This window comes from Onychomys torridus, chromosome 18, assembly GCF_903995425.1.
Source record: "Onychomys torridus chromosome 18, mOncTor1.1, whole genome shotgun sequence".
NCBI lineage: Eukaryota > Metazoa > Chordata > Mammalia > Rodentia > Cricetidae > Onychomys > Onychomys torridus.
The window spans coordinates 44,747,940-44,760,031 of record NC_050460.1 but is presented as its reverse complement, the minus strand read 5'-3'; the positions used below and the strand labels follow the sequence as shown (position 1 = coordinate 44,760,031).

General features: G+C 38.6%; 1 protein-coding gene across 1 annotated transcript in view; it reads left to right on the top strand.

Moving 5' to 3' along the window:
- Nucleotides 1-9,863, top strand: part of Ddx50 (DExD-box helicase 50) — a 34,087-nt gene extending 24,224 nt beyond the window's left edge. Inside the window, exons 10-15 of the mRNA XM_036167771.1 lie at nucleotides 834-953; nucleotides 1,812-1,885; nucleotides 2,109-2,268; nucleotides 5,983-6,117; nucleotides 6,867-6,911; nucleotides 9,363-9,863. Of these exons, the coding sequence (XP_036023664.1) occupies nucleotides 834-953; nucleotides 1,812-1,885; nucleotides 2,109-2,268; nucleotides 5,983-6,117; nucleotides 6,867-6,911; nucleotides 9,363-9,641 (813 nt within the window). The 3' untranslated portion in view covers nucleotides 9,642-9,863. The remainder of the gene's footprint in view (nucleotides 1-833; nucleotides 954-1,811; nucleotides 1,886-2,108; nucleotides 2,269-5,982; nucleotides 6,118-6,866; nucleotides 6,912-9,362) is intronic.
- Nucleotides 9,864-12,092: the final 2,229 nt, after the last annotated feature.

Genomic DNA, 12,092 nt, shown 5'->3' with positions numbered 1-12,092 from the left:
CATTCTGACAGGTGTAAGGTGGTATCTTAGAGTCATTCTGATTTACATTTCTCTGATGATTAAGGATGTTGAGCATTTCTTTAAATGTCTTTCAGCCATTTGTGATTCTTGTTTTGTGAATTTTCTGTTTAGCTCTTTAGCCCATTTTTTAATTGGATTGTTCGGTATTTTGATGTCTAATTTCTTGAGTTCTTTATATACTATGGAAATCAACCTTCTGTCAGATGTGGGGTTGGTGAAGATCTTTTCTCATTCTGTAGGCTGTCTTTTTGTCTTATTGACCATGTCTTTTGCTCTGCAAAAGCTTCTCAGTTTCAAGAGGTCTCATTTATTAATTGTTGCTCTCAATGTTTGTGCTATTGGTGTTATATTTAGGAAGTGATCTCCTGTCCCAATGCGATCAAGAGTACTTCCTACTTTCTCTTCTATTAACTTTAGTGTAACTGGATTTATGTTGAGGTCTTTGATCCACTTGGACTTGAGTTTTGTGCACAGTGACAGATAGGGATCTATTTGTAATCTTTTACATATTGACATCCAGTTATGCCAGCACCATTTGTTGAAGATACTTTCTTTTTCCCATTGTATAGTTTTGGCTTCTTTGCTGAGACTCTTTTTAACTCATGCTGGCCTTTAACTTGATGCCTCAGCAGCCCCCGAGTACTGGGATTACAGGCCTGCACTACCATCCCTAATTCTTTTTGGTGTTCTTGAGGTTGGCCTTAGGTTTGGGTTAGTCCTCTTGCTTCATCCTTCTGAGCTCTGGTTACAGGTGTGCATCATGGCTGGCTCGCTTGTCATGTTTATAAATGAATTTTCCTTTTTCTTCTTAGGATGTTGAATCCTATATCCATCGCTCTGGACGCACAGGTAGAGCTGGCCGGACAGGAATTTGTGTATGTTTTTATCAACCAAGAGAAAGAGGTCAGCTGCGATATGTGGAACAGAAAGCAGTGAGTAAAGTTACATTTCTTCAGTCTTATCATCTGAATGGTTCCGTAGAAAAGAGTTTTTCTATTTATTCTCACAAATACACCTTCCCAATGTTTCTCAGCTTAAGCTGCATTTCGATGTCAAGCATGTGGAGAGCTAAATTTGTATTAGTTGCAGGACTTTGTTTTATACAGCTTTTATTGTGAAGCCAGAAGATCTGACATGCTCCTTTTTTCTTTGAATTTCTCCCTTGATACTAAAGTTGAAAGTGTGTTAAAGGTTCCAGTATCATTGTGACTACTAAGCATTGTGAATGGGTGACTGACTCTGATTTGGCATTGCTATTTTAGTTAGGTTGATAACACAATAACCAGTTTCATTAAAAAAATACATTTTTATGGTCTGCATTTTCTTGTAGTCTTTCACATTTTACCAACTACCTTTATGTTTATTTTTTATTTTTTATTTTTTTTGGAGCTGAGAATCAAACCCAGGGCCTTGCACTTGCTAGGCAAGCGCTCTACCACTGAGCTAAATCCCCAACCCCATGTTTATTTTTTATATAGTAATACATTTGTAAAACAAAAGTGGTAAGAAAATGTTGACAGATTAAAATGACATCTTTTTCTCCTTTTGAATCCACTTTGTTTTGCAAGTGAAATTCCATGATTTAACTAAGGGACAAGTTTTTAGTTCTTTTGTTTTTTCTTTTTGGAATTGATTATAGATGATTTGTTAGAAAAAGCTATTTTTTTTTTTTTTTCATCTGCTAGGGCTTGGAAATCTTTAAGTCCAAGAAATGGAAATTCAACAAACTATATTAATTTAGAAATTAACTATGACTTCCTTTTTCTTTAATGTAATTCTTTCATTTTCAGGGAATTACTTTTAAACGTGTAGGTGTTCCTTCTACAATGGATTTAGTTAAATCTAAAAGCATGGATGCCATCAGGTATGCTTTCTGACCTTGCTGAGTAATTCTCTTCTATATTAGGCTGTTCATCTTTAAGCTCTCCTAGTTCCAATGTGAGAAAATTTTTGTCAGAGGTTTTACCAGAAGACATTTAATTACATTATTATGTGAAAATGTTACTTTTTCTTTTCCCATTGATGATCTTGCCTTTACTTTTCCCCCTGTATCTTGACCAAGAACATTTACTATTTTTAAACCATAGGTCTCTGGCCTCTGTTTCTTATGCTGCTGTTGATTTTTTCCGACCATCAGCTCAAAGACTGATAGAAGAGAAAGGGGCAGTGGATGCATTGGCCGCAGCATTAGCTCACATTTCTGGTGCATCAAGCTTTGAACCACGATCTTTGATCACCTCTGATAAGGTAGAAATGTGTGGGGGCAAGTGTATATTTGGTAGAGAAGGTTAAACTGAGCCTTAGCTGTTACACAGTACATTACTGAAATACTGCATTGGGTTTCTTCACTGAATTCAGGTTTTATTGTTGCTATTGCTTTCCTTTCCTGTCTAGAAACATCTTCCTCTTCTCATCTTGTATACATGGCTGCAATCCCAGCACTCTGGAGGGAAGACTAGTACAATAAATATCATTTATCATCCACCTTAATTCATCAACTGTTAATACTGTGCAAAAATGAAGACATCATTCTTAAATATTTCAACTTGTGTCTTCTAAAAATAATGACATTCTACTTAATCACAGCATCACAGTATAATCTGCTTACAAAGATGGCTCTGTGTCAGTCATTTGATATCTGTGTTTAGATTTGCTTCAGTCCACACAAAACATAGCTCTCACTCCAAAGGGTGTATGAGATAGTTTTATTTTCAGCTGTATGTGAGTTACCATGAATTTGGATTTAGGTAGCCATGAAGGATATGTGCCACCATGGAAGTGGTTACATGTGCTTTCATAGTCACAGAACTAAAAGTCATTAATTGGAGAATTTATTACATACATTGGTGTAGATATCAGATAGGCAGGTTACAGCCAGGTCGGAAAATCTGTTTTAGATTTTATATGTTACGTGATAACGTTCTTAGTTTTTGGATTTGTAGAAGCTATTGGTCTACTAAGATTGTAAAGTTTTTTTTTGTTTTTTGTTTTGTTTTACCTGACAATTGAAAGGCTGTTACGTCAGATACAGAGGTAGGCATCAAATGGCTAGGATTTTTTTATTTTTTATCTCTATGTAGCTTTGGAGCCTGTCCTGGATCTTGCTCTGTAGACCAGCCTGGCCTCGAACTCACAGAGATCCATCTGGCTCTGCTTCCGAGTGCTGGGATTAAAGGTGTGTGCAACTGCCACCTGGAGGCTACTGGGATTTTGTAAGCAGGGGTGGTGTAAAAAATTTCAAAGATAATTTTGCTCCGGATTTGTAACATTCCAAATTGACAAAGTTTTAATCAGTCAGCCAGGCTGGCAGAATGTTTTTTTTCCTCTTGAGATAGGGTTTCTCTGTGTAGCTTTGGAGCATGTCCTGGAACTCACAGAGATCCGCTTGCCTCTGCCTCCTGAGTGCTGGGATGAAAGGGTGACAAGCTGACAGAATCTTAAGCAGACATGTGACTTGTGGCTCCCCCATCCTTCTGTCCCTGCCCCCTGGGAATTTAGTTCTTATCTCATCATATCAAAGTGTCTAAAGAGATTCTGGAAAGAAAAGAAAGTTACCACTGTACCAGGTGGGACCAACTGAAACTTAGATTTTTCATTTTGTTAGTTGCCATAGAACCACAAAGTGAGTAGATTTTGTAAAGGCCAAGTAAGGATTACTTTTATATGTATAGAGGTGTCTATGTTCTGAGTTTATGTGTAGCACTCCTGTGACCTGCTTCCAGGTTAGTGTCAGATATCAAATCTGTCACACCAGAGACATTTGTTGCAAGTGGTTCAGAGACTTGTTATTTGTTACTTACTGTGATATAAGTGGGGTGGAGGTGAGTCTTGAAAAGGGACACGGGAGGGGGGGAATACCATTTGTCATATAAACCATTTTAAAAGCATATTTTATTCTCTGATCTTCTATATGGTGATCCTGTAGCACTGAATACATAGAGAATCTCTAAAAACTCATCAGATACTTTGTAAAATAATGTTTAGTCAGGAATGATGGGTATGACTATAATTTCAGCATTCAAGAGGCTGCTAGCCTGGGCTACATACACAGTTAAACTTGTCTCAAAACTAACAAAAGCCACAAGTGGTAGTTCATATTTGTGATCCCAGCACTCAGGAATCAGAGATAGTAGACTCAAAAATTTGAGACTAGCCTGTTGAACATGAAGGTTTCATGCATCAAAAACAACCAAAAAACTCCAGTGGGTGTTTTATTTCTTTTTGAAACAGCCTCTCAATGTGTACCTTTGGCTGGCCTGGAACTCTCAGAGATTCCCTGTTTAGGTGTGTATCACCACACAACAGCCTGAGTATTTTATTTTTTGGAAGCAAGGTCTTGCTGTATATCTCAGGTTGGCCTTGAAGTCACAATACTTTTCCTGCTTCAGCCTTTCAGATAAACAATTTTTTTTTGAGTGGGGATGAGTTTGAGACAGGGTTTCTCTGTAAAACAGTCCTGGCTGTTCTGTAGACCAGGCTGACCTTGAACTCACTGAGATCCACTTGCCTCTGTGTCCCAAGTGCTGGGATCAAAGGTGTGTGCCACCATCGCCAAGCAGATAAACAATTTTTAAATTGTACTTTTAAAAGAAAATGTTAAGGTACTTTATAGGTCATTTACTGCTAATCCTTGTCCTATGAAAGAATTCTTTGGCTGACTACAGAGGTGGCTACATCTGGAATCACAGCACTAGGGAAACAGCAGGAGAATGTTACAAGTCTGAGGCCAGCCTAGCCAAGAATCATTTAGTGGATAGATCATCTAACTTTTTAATTAAATATCTTGGGAGCAAAGTACAAATGCCTGAAATTCCTCTTATTTGAAGTTTTAATTTTTAAAAATTTTATTTTCTGTCTAAGAGTTTTTAACCTGAGTGTATGTGTGCCATGTGCATGCAGTGCCTTCAAAGTCACAACTGCAGTTAGTACTGGCTGGTTGTTAGCCATCTTATGTATAGAGTGTTCTACCTGCATTTATGCCTGCACACCAGAAGAGGGCACCAGATCTCATTGTAGATGGTTGGGAGTCACCATGTGGTTGCTGGGGATTGAACTCAGGACCCCTGGAAGAGCAGCCAGTGCTCTTAACCACTGAGCCATCTCTAGCTCTGAAGTCTTTATCATGAATGTCCCATAATGCTTGGTGCCTATGTGACTTCACTTTTTCATCCCTCTTGATTTCTTCATCTGAATCTGTTTGACTTGACTTCTACATTAACCCACTCCTGCAAAGACCTTCAGACTTACTCATTTTCTCAGTCCCATTCCTCCTTTATTTTGGCCTCTGCTCAAATATCATCATATGCTGATCACTCTGGTCCTCTTTACTGTTTTACATTCCCTAGTCCTGCTATGTTATTCTTTATGATACATGTCACTGACATTTTATATCCTTTGTTACTATCTCCGTCCCCCCCCCCCTCCCTGTAAGAAAGCCATGTCCCTGAGTGAAAGGTCTGTTTGTTATTAAATATCTAGCCCTTGGCATGGTCTAGGGAACATTATAGGAGGTAGTCTCTAAGTATTTGATAGGTAAATATTTCCATGTTGATTCTTTTGCTGTCCAAAGAAGCTTCATGGAACAAGTAATTTTTATGTGGTAGTCCTCCAAAAGTTTGAAGATTTTTATGTCTTTTTTTCATTATTCTGACTTTTAATCATTTCCTTATTTCTTCACTACTTTTCCCCAACTCTTTCTGTGATGGGTCTGATTCTGTCCTCTAACATGTAGAACATAGTCTCTGTGTGGTGTGTGAGAGCAGTGTACAGAACATGGTGCTGTCAGTGATTGTAAACAGCCTTCTAATACAGTTTCAGAGAAGTGAGTTTTTAGTAGCCATGTTACACTATAGGCACACTGCATGGTAACTGCATAATAATTGAGAGAGGATCATAGAGTTCAAACTTCATTTTTCTGCTGCTGAATTTCTCCCAAACCTAATAGGCCTTTTATTTCTAAAGGGGTTTGTGACCATGACTTTGGAAAGCCCAGAAGAAATACAGGATGTCACCTGTGCTTGGAAAGAGCTTACCAGAAGGCTGAGCAGTAATGCTTTGTCTCAAGTAACCAGAATGTGCCTCCTAAAAGGAAATATGGTAGGTTTTTCTAGATAATGAACATTTTAACCAGTTACTGATAATATTTATAAAGACCTCAAAGATTTGGGATTATATAAATGGTACATTCCTTCTGGACTTTAAGTCATTCTGCTTTGTTTGGCTAATATCTAAGTCTTTGTTGCTATTATTATTTTGAGACAAGGCATCCCTATGTAACCCATGCTGGCCTTGAACTCATGATCCTCCCTTGAATGTTGGGATTGTAAGTAGGTGACACCACACCTGTCTAAGACTTAAGCCATCGAAGTTTCTGCTATGGTATCCTTGCCATGTGTGGATGTGTGTGTGTAGTCTCTGTGTGTATCAGTTGAACATGTCTTCCAGTTAAGAGAATGCGTACTTTTTTGTTGTTGTCTGCTATTGATTGCTAATGAGAGTGATGATAGGATCTTCTTCTCCTTTGAGATGGTATTTCATAGTAGCCCAGGTTAGCCTTGAACCTCTTGCTCCTCTTCATTCTACTTCCCAAGTACTGAGGTTACAGGCATATGCCTGAGTTCAGTTATCGTGAATGAACTAATTAAAGCTAATTAAAGGGTTTTTTTTTTTTTTTTTTTTTTTTTTGGTTTTTTGAGACTCAGAGTCTCTGGAAGAAGAGTCAGTGCTCTTAACCACTGAGCCATCTCACTAGCCTGGAATACATATTTTTTAAAAGCAAAATGCAATAAATATTAATTAGTAAAATTAACTCATGTATCTAAATAAAAATCTTATTTTTCTTTTAGGGTGTTTGCTTTGATGTTCCTACAAGTGAGTCAGAAAGATTACAGGTATTTAAAATTCTTTATCTATTAAGTAGCTGAGTATATTTCTTTCTTTTTTTTTTTTTTGGTTTTTCGAGACAGGGTTTCTCTGTGTAGCTTTGCACCATTCCTGGAACTCGCTCTCAGGCTGGCCTCGAACTCACAGAGATCCACCTGCCTCTGCTTCCCAAGTGCCGGGATTACAGGCATGCGCCACTACCGCCTGGCAAGTATATTTCTTTAAAAAAGACTGTTTTGAAAAACTTAAGAGTCATTTATCGTGCGTAAATCAATTAAGAAAGTCCTTAATATGAAATATTGCCTGTCCCTTAATTAAAAATTTATTATATGTAATTTCAAACATAAATGATAATTGGGGGCTAGAGAGATAGTTCAGTGGTTAAGACCTCCTCCTACTCTTAGGGAGGACCCAGGTTCCATTCCTAGCATCCACATGAACATTTCCCAACACCAGGGATCTGACACCTTCTGACCACCACAGTTACTGCACGCACATACTTGTAAGCAAGGCACTCTCATACATAAAAAACCTTTTAATAGAATTGTGGGGGTTGGGGATTTAGTTCAGTGGTAGAGTGCTTGCCTAGCAAGCGCAAGGCCCTGGGTTTGATCCTTAGCTCAAAAAAAAAATTGTGTAATGAGTCACCATAGGTGCATAACCAGCTTCAACAATTTGATAATCTTGTGAACACTTTTGTTTTAGCAAATCCTTTCTGTCCACTTCTAGTGTTTACAGAAAAACTCCAGGCATTTTTTTAACTTTATTTTATGTGCATTGTTGTTTTGCCTGCATGTATGTAATGAGGATGCCAGATCCCCTGGAACTGGAGTTTGAGACAGTTGTGAGCCACCATGTGGGTGCTGGGAATTGAACACGGGTCCTCTGGAAGAGCAGTCAGTGTTCTTAACTACTGAGCCATTTCTCCCGTCCCCTTGTCATTTCAACCTTAATTATTCCTACATATTTAAATGTTAGGGATTTAAACATAATCATAATACTATAATTCCTTCTATACAACTATTCTTTAATATATTGTATTTAAATTTTCCCTGTTGTCTTCTTGATTATCTTTCTTTGCTGTTCTCAGGTTGGTAGCTAGGATCTTACACATAAGTTAGCACCGAGCTTCCCCACAGCCTTACTTAATTTTTTTTTCCTGTGGTTTATCTCTGACTATCTTAGAACTTGCTCTGTAGACCAGGCTGACCTCAAACTCAGATACCTGCCTGCTTCTGTCTTTGGAATGCTGGGATTAAAGTGTGGGCCACCATTGCCTACCCCACTAGATTCTTACAGTCAATAATTTTTTAAAAATGTCTTTGCTTTTATGTACATTTTGGGGAGGTAGTGTTGAAACAAGAGTCCTGGAATCTAGCCTGGTTGGCTTGGAACTTACTATATAGCTCAAACTTGGTACTTCTGTGTGCCACATATAGCTTATTCATATACCTATTTTGAAATAATGGGATTGTATTCTTACATTCATTTATATGTAGGGTGGGACATGTGCACATGTGGCATATATACGAGTTCAAAAGACAACTTGTGGGAGGTGGGTGTCTCCTACCATGTGAGTCCCAGGCATAGAATTTAAGTCATCAGTGTTGGTAACAAGCACCTTTACCCACCGAGACACCTCAGCAGCCCTGATTATACTCTTTTTGGAGTCTTTAAAATATTGTGGATACCAAAAGCCAGTGAGTTAAAGGTGAAAGGTGCTTGATGTAAATTCAATCCCTGGTACCCACATAAATGTGGAAGAAGAGAACTCCTCGAAGTTGTCATTTGGCTCCGTACATGCCCACACAAGTACTTGCAGACAAAATGTCCACATACATAAAAGTGAAAAAGAAAAATAAATAATTTTTTAAGTTTAAAAAAATATTATGGATCCTTTTGGGGGTGATAATTGGTAATTGAACTCAGGATCCTCATGAATGATAGCTAGGCAAGTGCTCTAACCCTCTTTTTATTTAGAGACAAGGTCACACTAACTTGCTCATTCTGGCCTTGAAGTAACTCAGTAGTAGCCTAGGCAGTCCTTGAACTTAGATGTTCCTACATCAGCCTCACATCTAGTTTTTCTTCTGGTCCTGTTGATGTAGTTGTTCATAATACTTCACTGCTTATTAGTGGTCTGTTTCTTTGTCCCGAGAAAGAGAATGCTGTCTTTTAGAAAACATAACTGTTAAGAGTAGGGATTTAGAACCTTGAAATGGGTCTGAGGGTTTCTCTACACTTGATCTTTTGCCAGAAGGCTGAGAAGTGATAGAAACTTTCAAGATTAAAATTTGGACATGTTACTGGTTTTGCTTATTTTCTGTTTTTCATTGTTCTTGAAACTTTAAGGAAAAATAGCTTTTAGTTAGTAGCTAAAGAAAATGAACATCTTCTTTACTTACTTGTTTATAGGTTTTATTTTGCATTTCTATTAATGAAATACATTCCTTTAACAGGGAGAGTGGCATGATTCAGACTGGATACTCTCAGTGCCAGCCAAATTACCTGAAATTGAAGAATATTATGATGCAAACACATCTTCTAATTCCAGACAGAGGGGCGGCTGGTCAGGCGGCAGGTCAGGTCGTTCAGGCCGCTCTGGTGGTCGATCTGGTGGCCGATCAGGTAGACAGAGTCGGCAGGGGAGTCGGTCAGGAAGTCGGCAAGATGGGAGAAGACGAAATGGGAACAGAAATCGCTCAAGAAGTGGAGGCCATAAACGGAGTTTTGACTAAGTGTTTGATAGTTGATCTTCCAGTGTGAGCTTGCCTATTTCTGTCTAATCATGTATATTATCCACCAAAAATTAGGTCATCATAGTTGAGGTATTTGTCTGTAATTTGCAAAGAAGTTGGTCGTATTTTTTTAAAAAGTATTTCACAAGAATGGTTGTAAACAAATTACTTATCCAACTATACCTTTGAATTAAAAAAAGCCCCTTTTATTGTCTGTTTTCATTCTGTGTTAAGAATTTTCTCAATGTAATCTTTTAAAATTTCTTCTATGATGTAATAGTCTTTTTTTTTTTTTTTTTTTTTTTTTTGAGGTAGTGCTTCTCTGTGTAGTCCTGGGTCTCTTCGTTCTGTAGATCAGGCTGGCCTACACCTGAGACATCTGCCTGCCTCTGTCTTCTGAGTGCTAGAATTAAAGGTATGCACTACATATATTAATGTTAGGTCATTCATCCATAATGACCTATGTGATAAGACAAAACCCTTTCCACATTAAGAGCTGTTAACTGGTGACATGTTTGGTGAAATGTACCATTTTAACTTAATAGATTAGGTAGATAGGTATGCAAGCAATGTACATGCCCTAATTTATCAATCATTTATTGAATATCTGTATATCTACTCTCTGGTAATCACTAGAGCACACATTTATAAATGGGGCATAGTCACTAGTTTCATAAAACTCACTGTCTAACAGTCAGCCAGTTATAATAGACATGAATGAATAAAGACTAAGACTGAAGCAGGTGTGGAATGCAGGACTGGGGCGTACCTAGTCAGTTTTAAGATTCAGGAAGACTTCGGAAGAAAATCTGACAGCCCTCTGGTCATGTAAATCTGTGTGTGTGTGTGTGTGTGTGTGTGTGTGTGTGTGTACAGAGAGACAGCAAGAGGGAGGGAGAGGAGGAGTTGAGTAAGCTCTGTGGTTTTTATTTTTGGTTTTGGAGTGTTGCTATAGGCTAGACTGGCCTTAAACTTGCAGTCATCACCTCTGGGCAGATGACTGTAGAAGGGTGAGGGCTTGCAGGCAGAGAACAACATGCAGGATCCAGAGGATAAGTCTAAGGGCAGGGGAAGGGAGACGGTTATCGTATCCAATGTGAAAAGCCTTCTCTTTATGGTTATGGAGTTCCATTCTCACTGAGTACAGTGGAGAGAACATTGCACAGGTTTTAAGATCAGAAGTGATGAGGTTTTTATTTTTTATTTTTTATTATGGGTTGTTTATTGTTAATTGTGTGTGTATTGTCCGCATGTATATCTATATACTGTGGGTGTGTTTGGTACTGTTGGAGGCCAGAAGAGAGTGTTGGATCTCCTAGAACTAGATGTTTGTTGTGAGGTGCCATATAAGGTGCTGGGAATTGAACCCATGTCCTCTTTAAAAAAGCAGTCAGTGTTCTTACATGCTGAGCCATTTCTTCAGTCCTAAGCAGTAACAGGATTAGGTTTGTATTTCAGAAAGATTCCTGGTTTCATAGAGATCACCATGTCGGAGGAGGGCCAGACTGAAGGCCAGGAGACTTCTGAAGAGGCTATAGGAGGACTGGGGATGTAGCTGAGTAGTAGAGTACTTGGCTAGCTGGTAAAGGAAAGGGCTTAGTCCTTAACACCGAAAGAAAAAGTTGTAGAAGTAATTCAATGTAGAGAGATACTGGTGAGCCAGACTGATTAGAAATATTTTACGTGAGGAGAACCAGTACATTTGAGATGTTGGTGCCCATCCAAAATCCTAGCTAGATAATATGAAGACTTAAGCCCATAGAAGTCCAGTTTCTTAATCATTACCCAAAATTAGTGGCAGTGGATATTAAGAAATACGAGTAAGCTGGGCTTTTAATCCTGGCACTCAGGAGGCAGAGATAAGTGGATTTCTCTGAGTTTGAGGCCAGCCTAGTCTACATAGGGGGTTCCAGGCTAGCTAGTGCTACATGTTTGAGACCCTGTCTCAAGAAACAAGTAACATGGGTAGATTAGAGAGGATTTTAGGAGACAGACTTGTTAGGACTGAATGTTGGTTGGACTAGAAGATGAGAGGCACAAGGAAATGATTTGACATTAGGATACCAAGAAGAGGAAGTAAAGTTACAGGGGAAGGAGGAGGGATATGATTAATTCAGGGTTACATATACATAGACATTTATTTATTTTGAAGACTGATCTCTCTACACATCCCAGGCTGGCCTGCAACTCACTATGCAGACCAGGCTGGCCTCAATGTCAGAGATCTGTTTGCCTCTGCCTCCCTGTGCTGGATTAAAGGTGAACATCAAGTCTGGCTGTTAGGTATATTTTAATTTGAGTAAACCCCATGACAGTCTAAGAAGAGAGATAAATAGTGGGCAATTGGGTTTACGGGTCTGAAGCATAAGGTTTCTAAAGAGATATAGATTGGAGGGGGGAATAGTAAACTGTACTCCATATAAATGCAGTTATCCAAGGAGAGCATTGTAA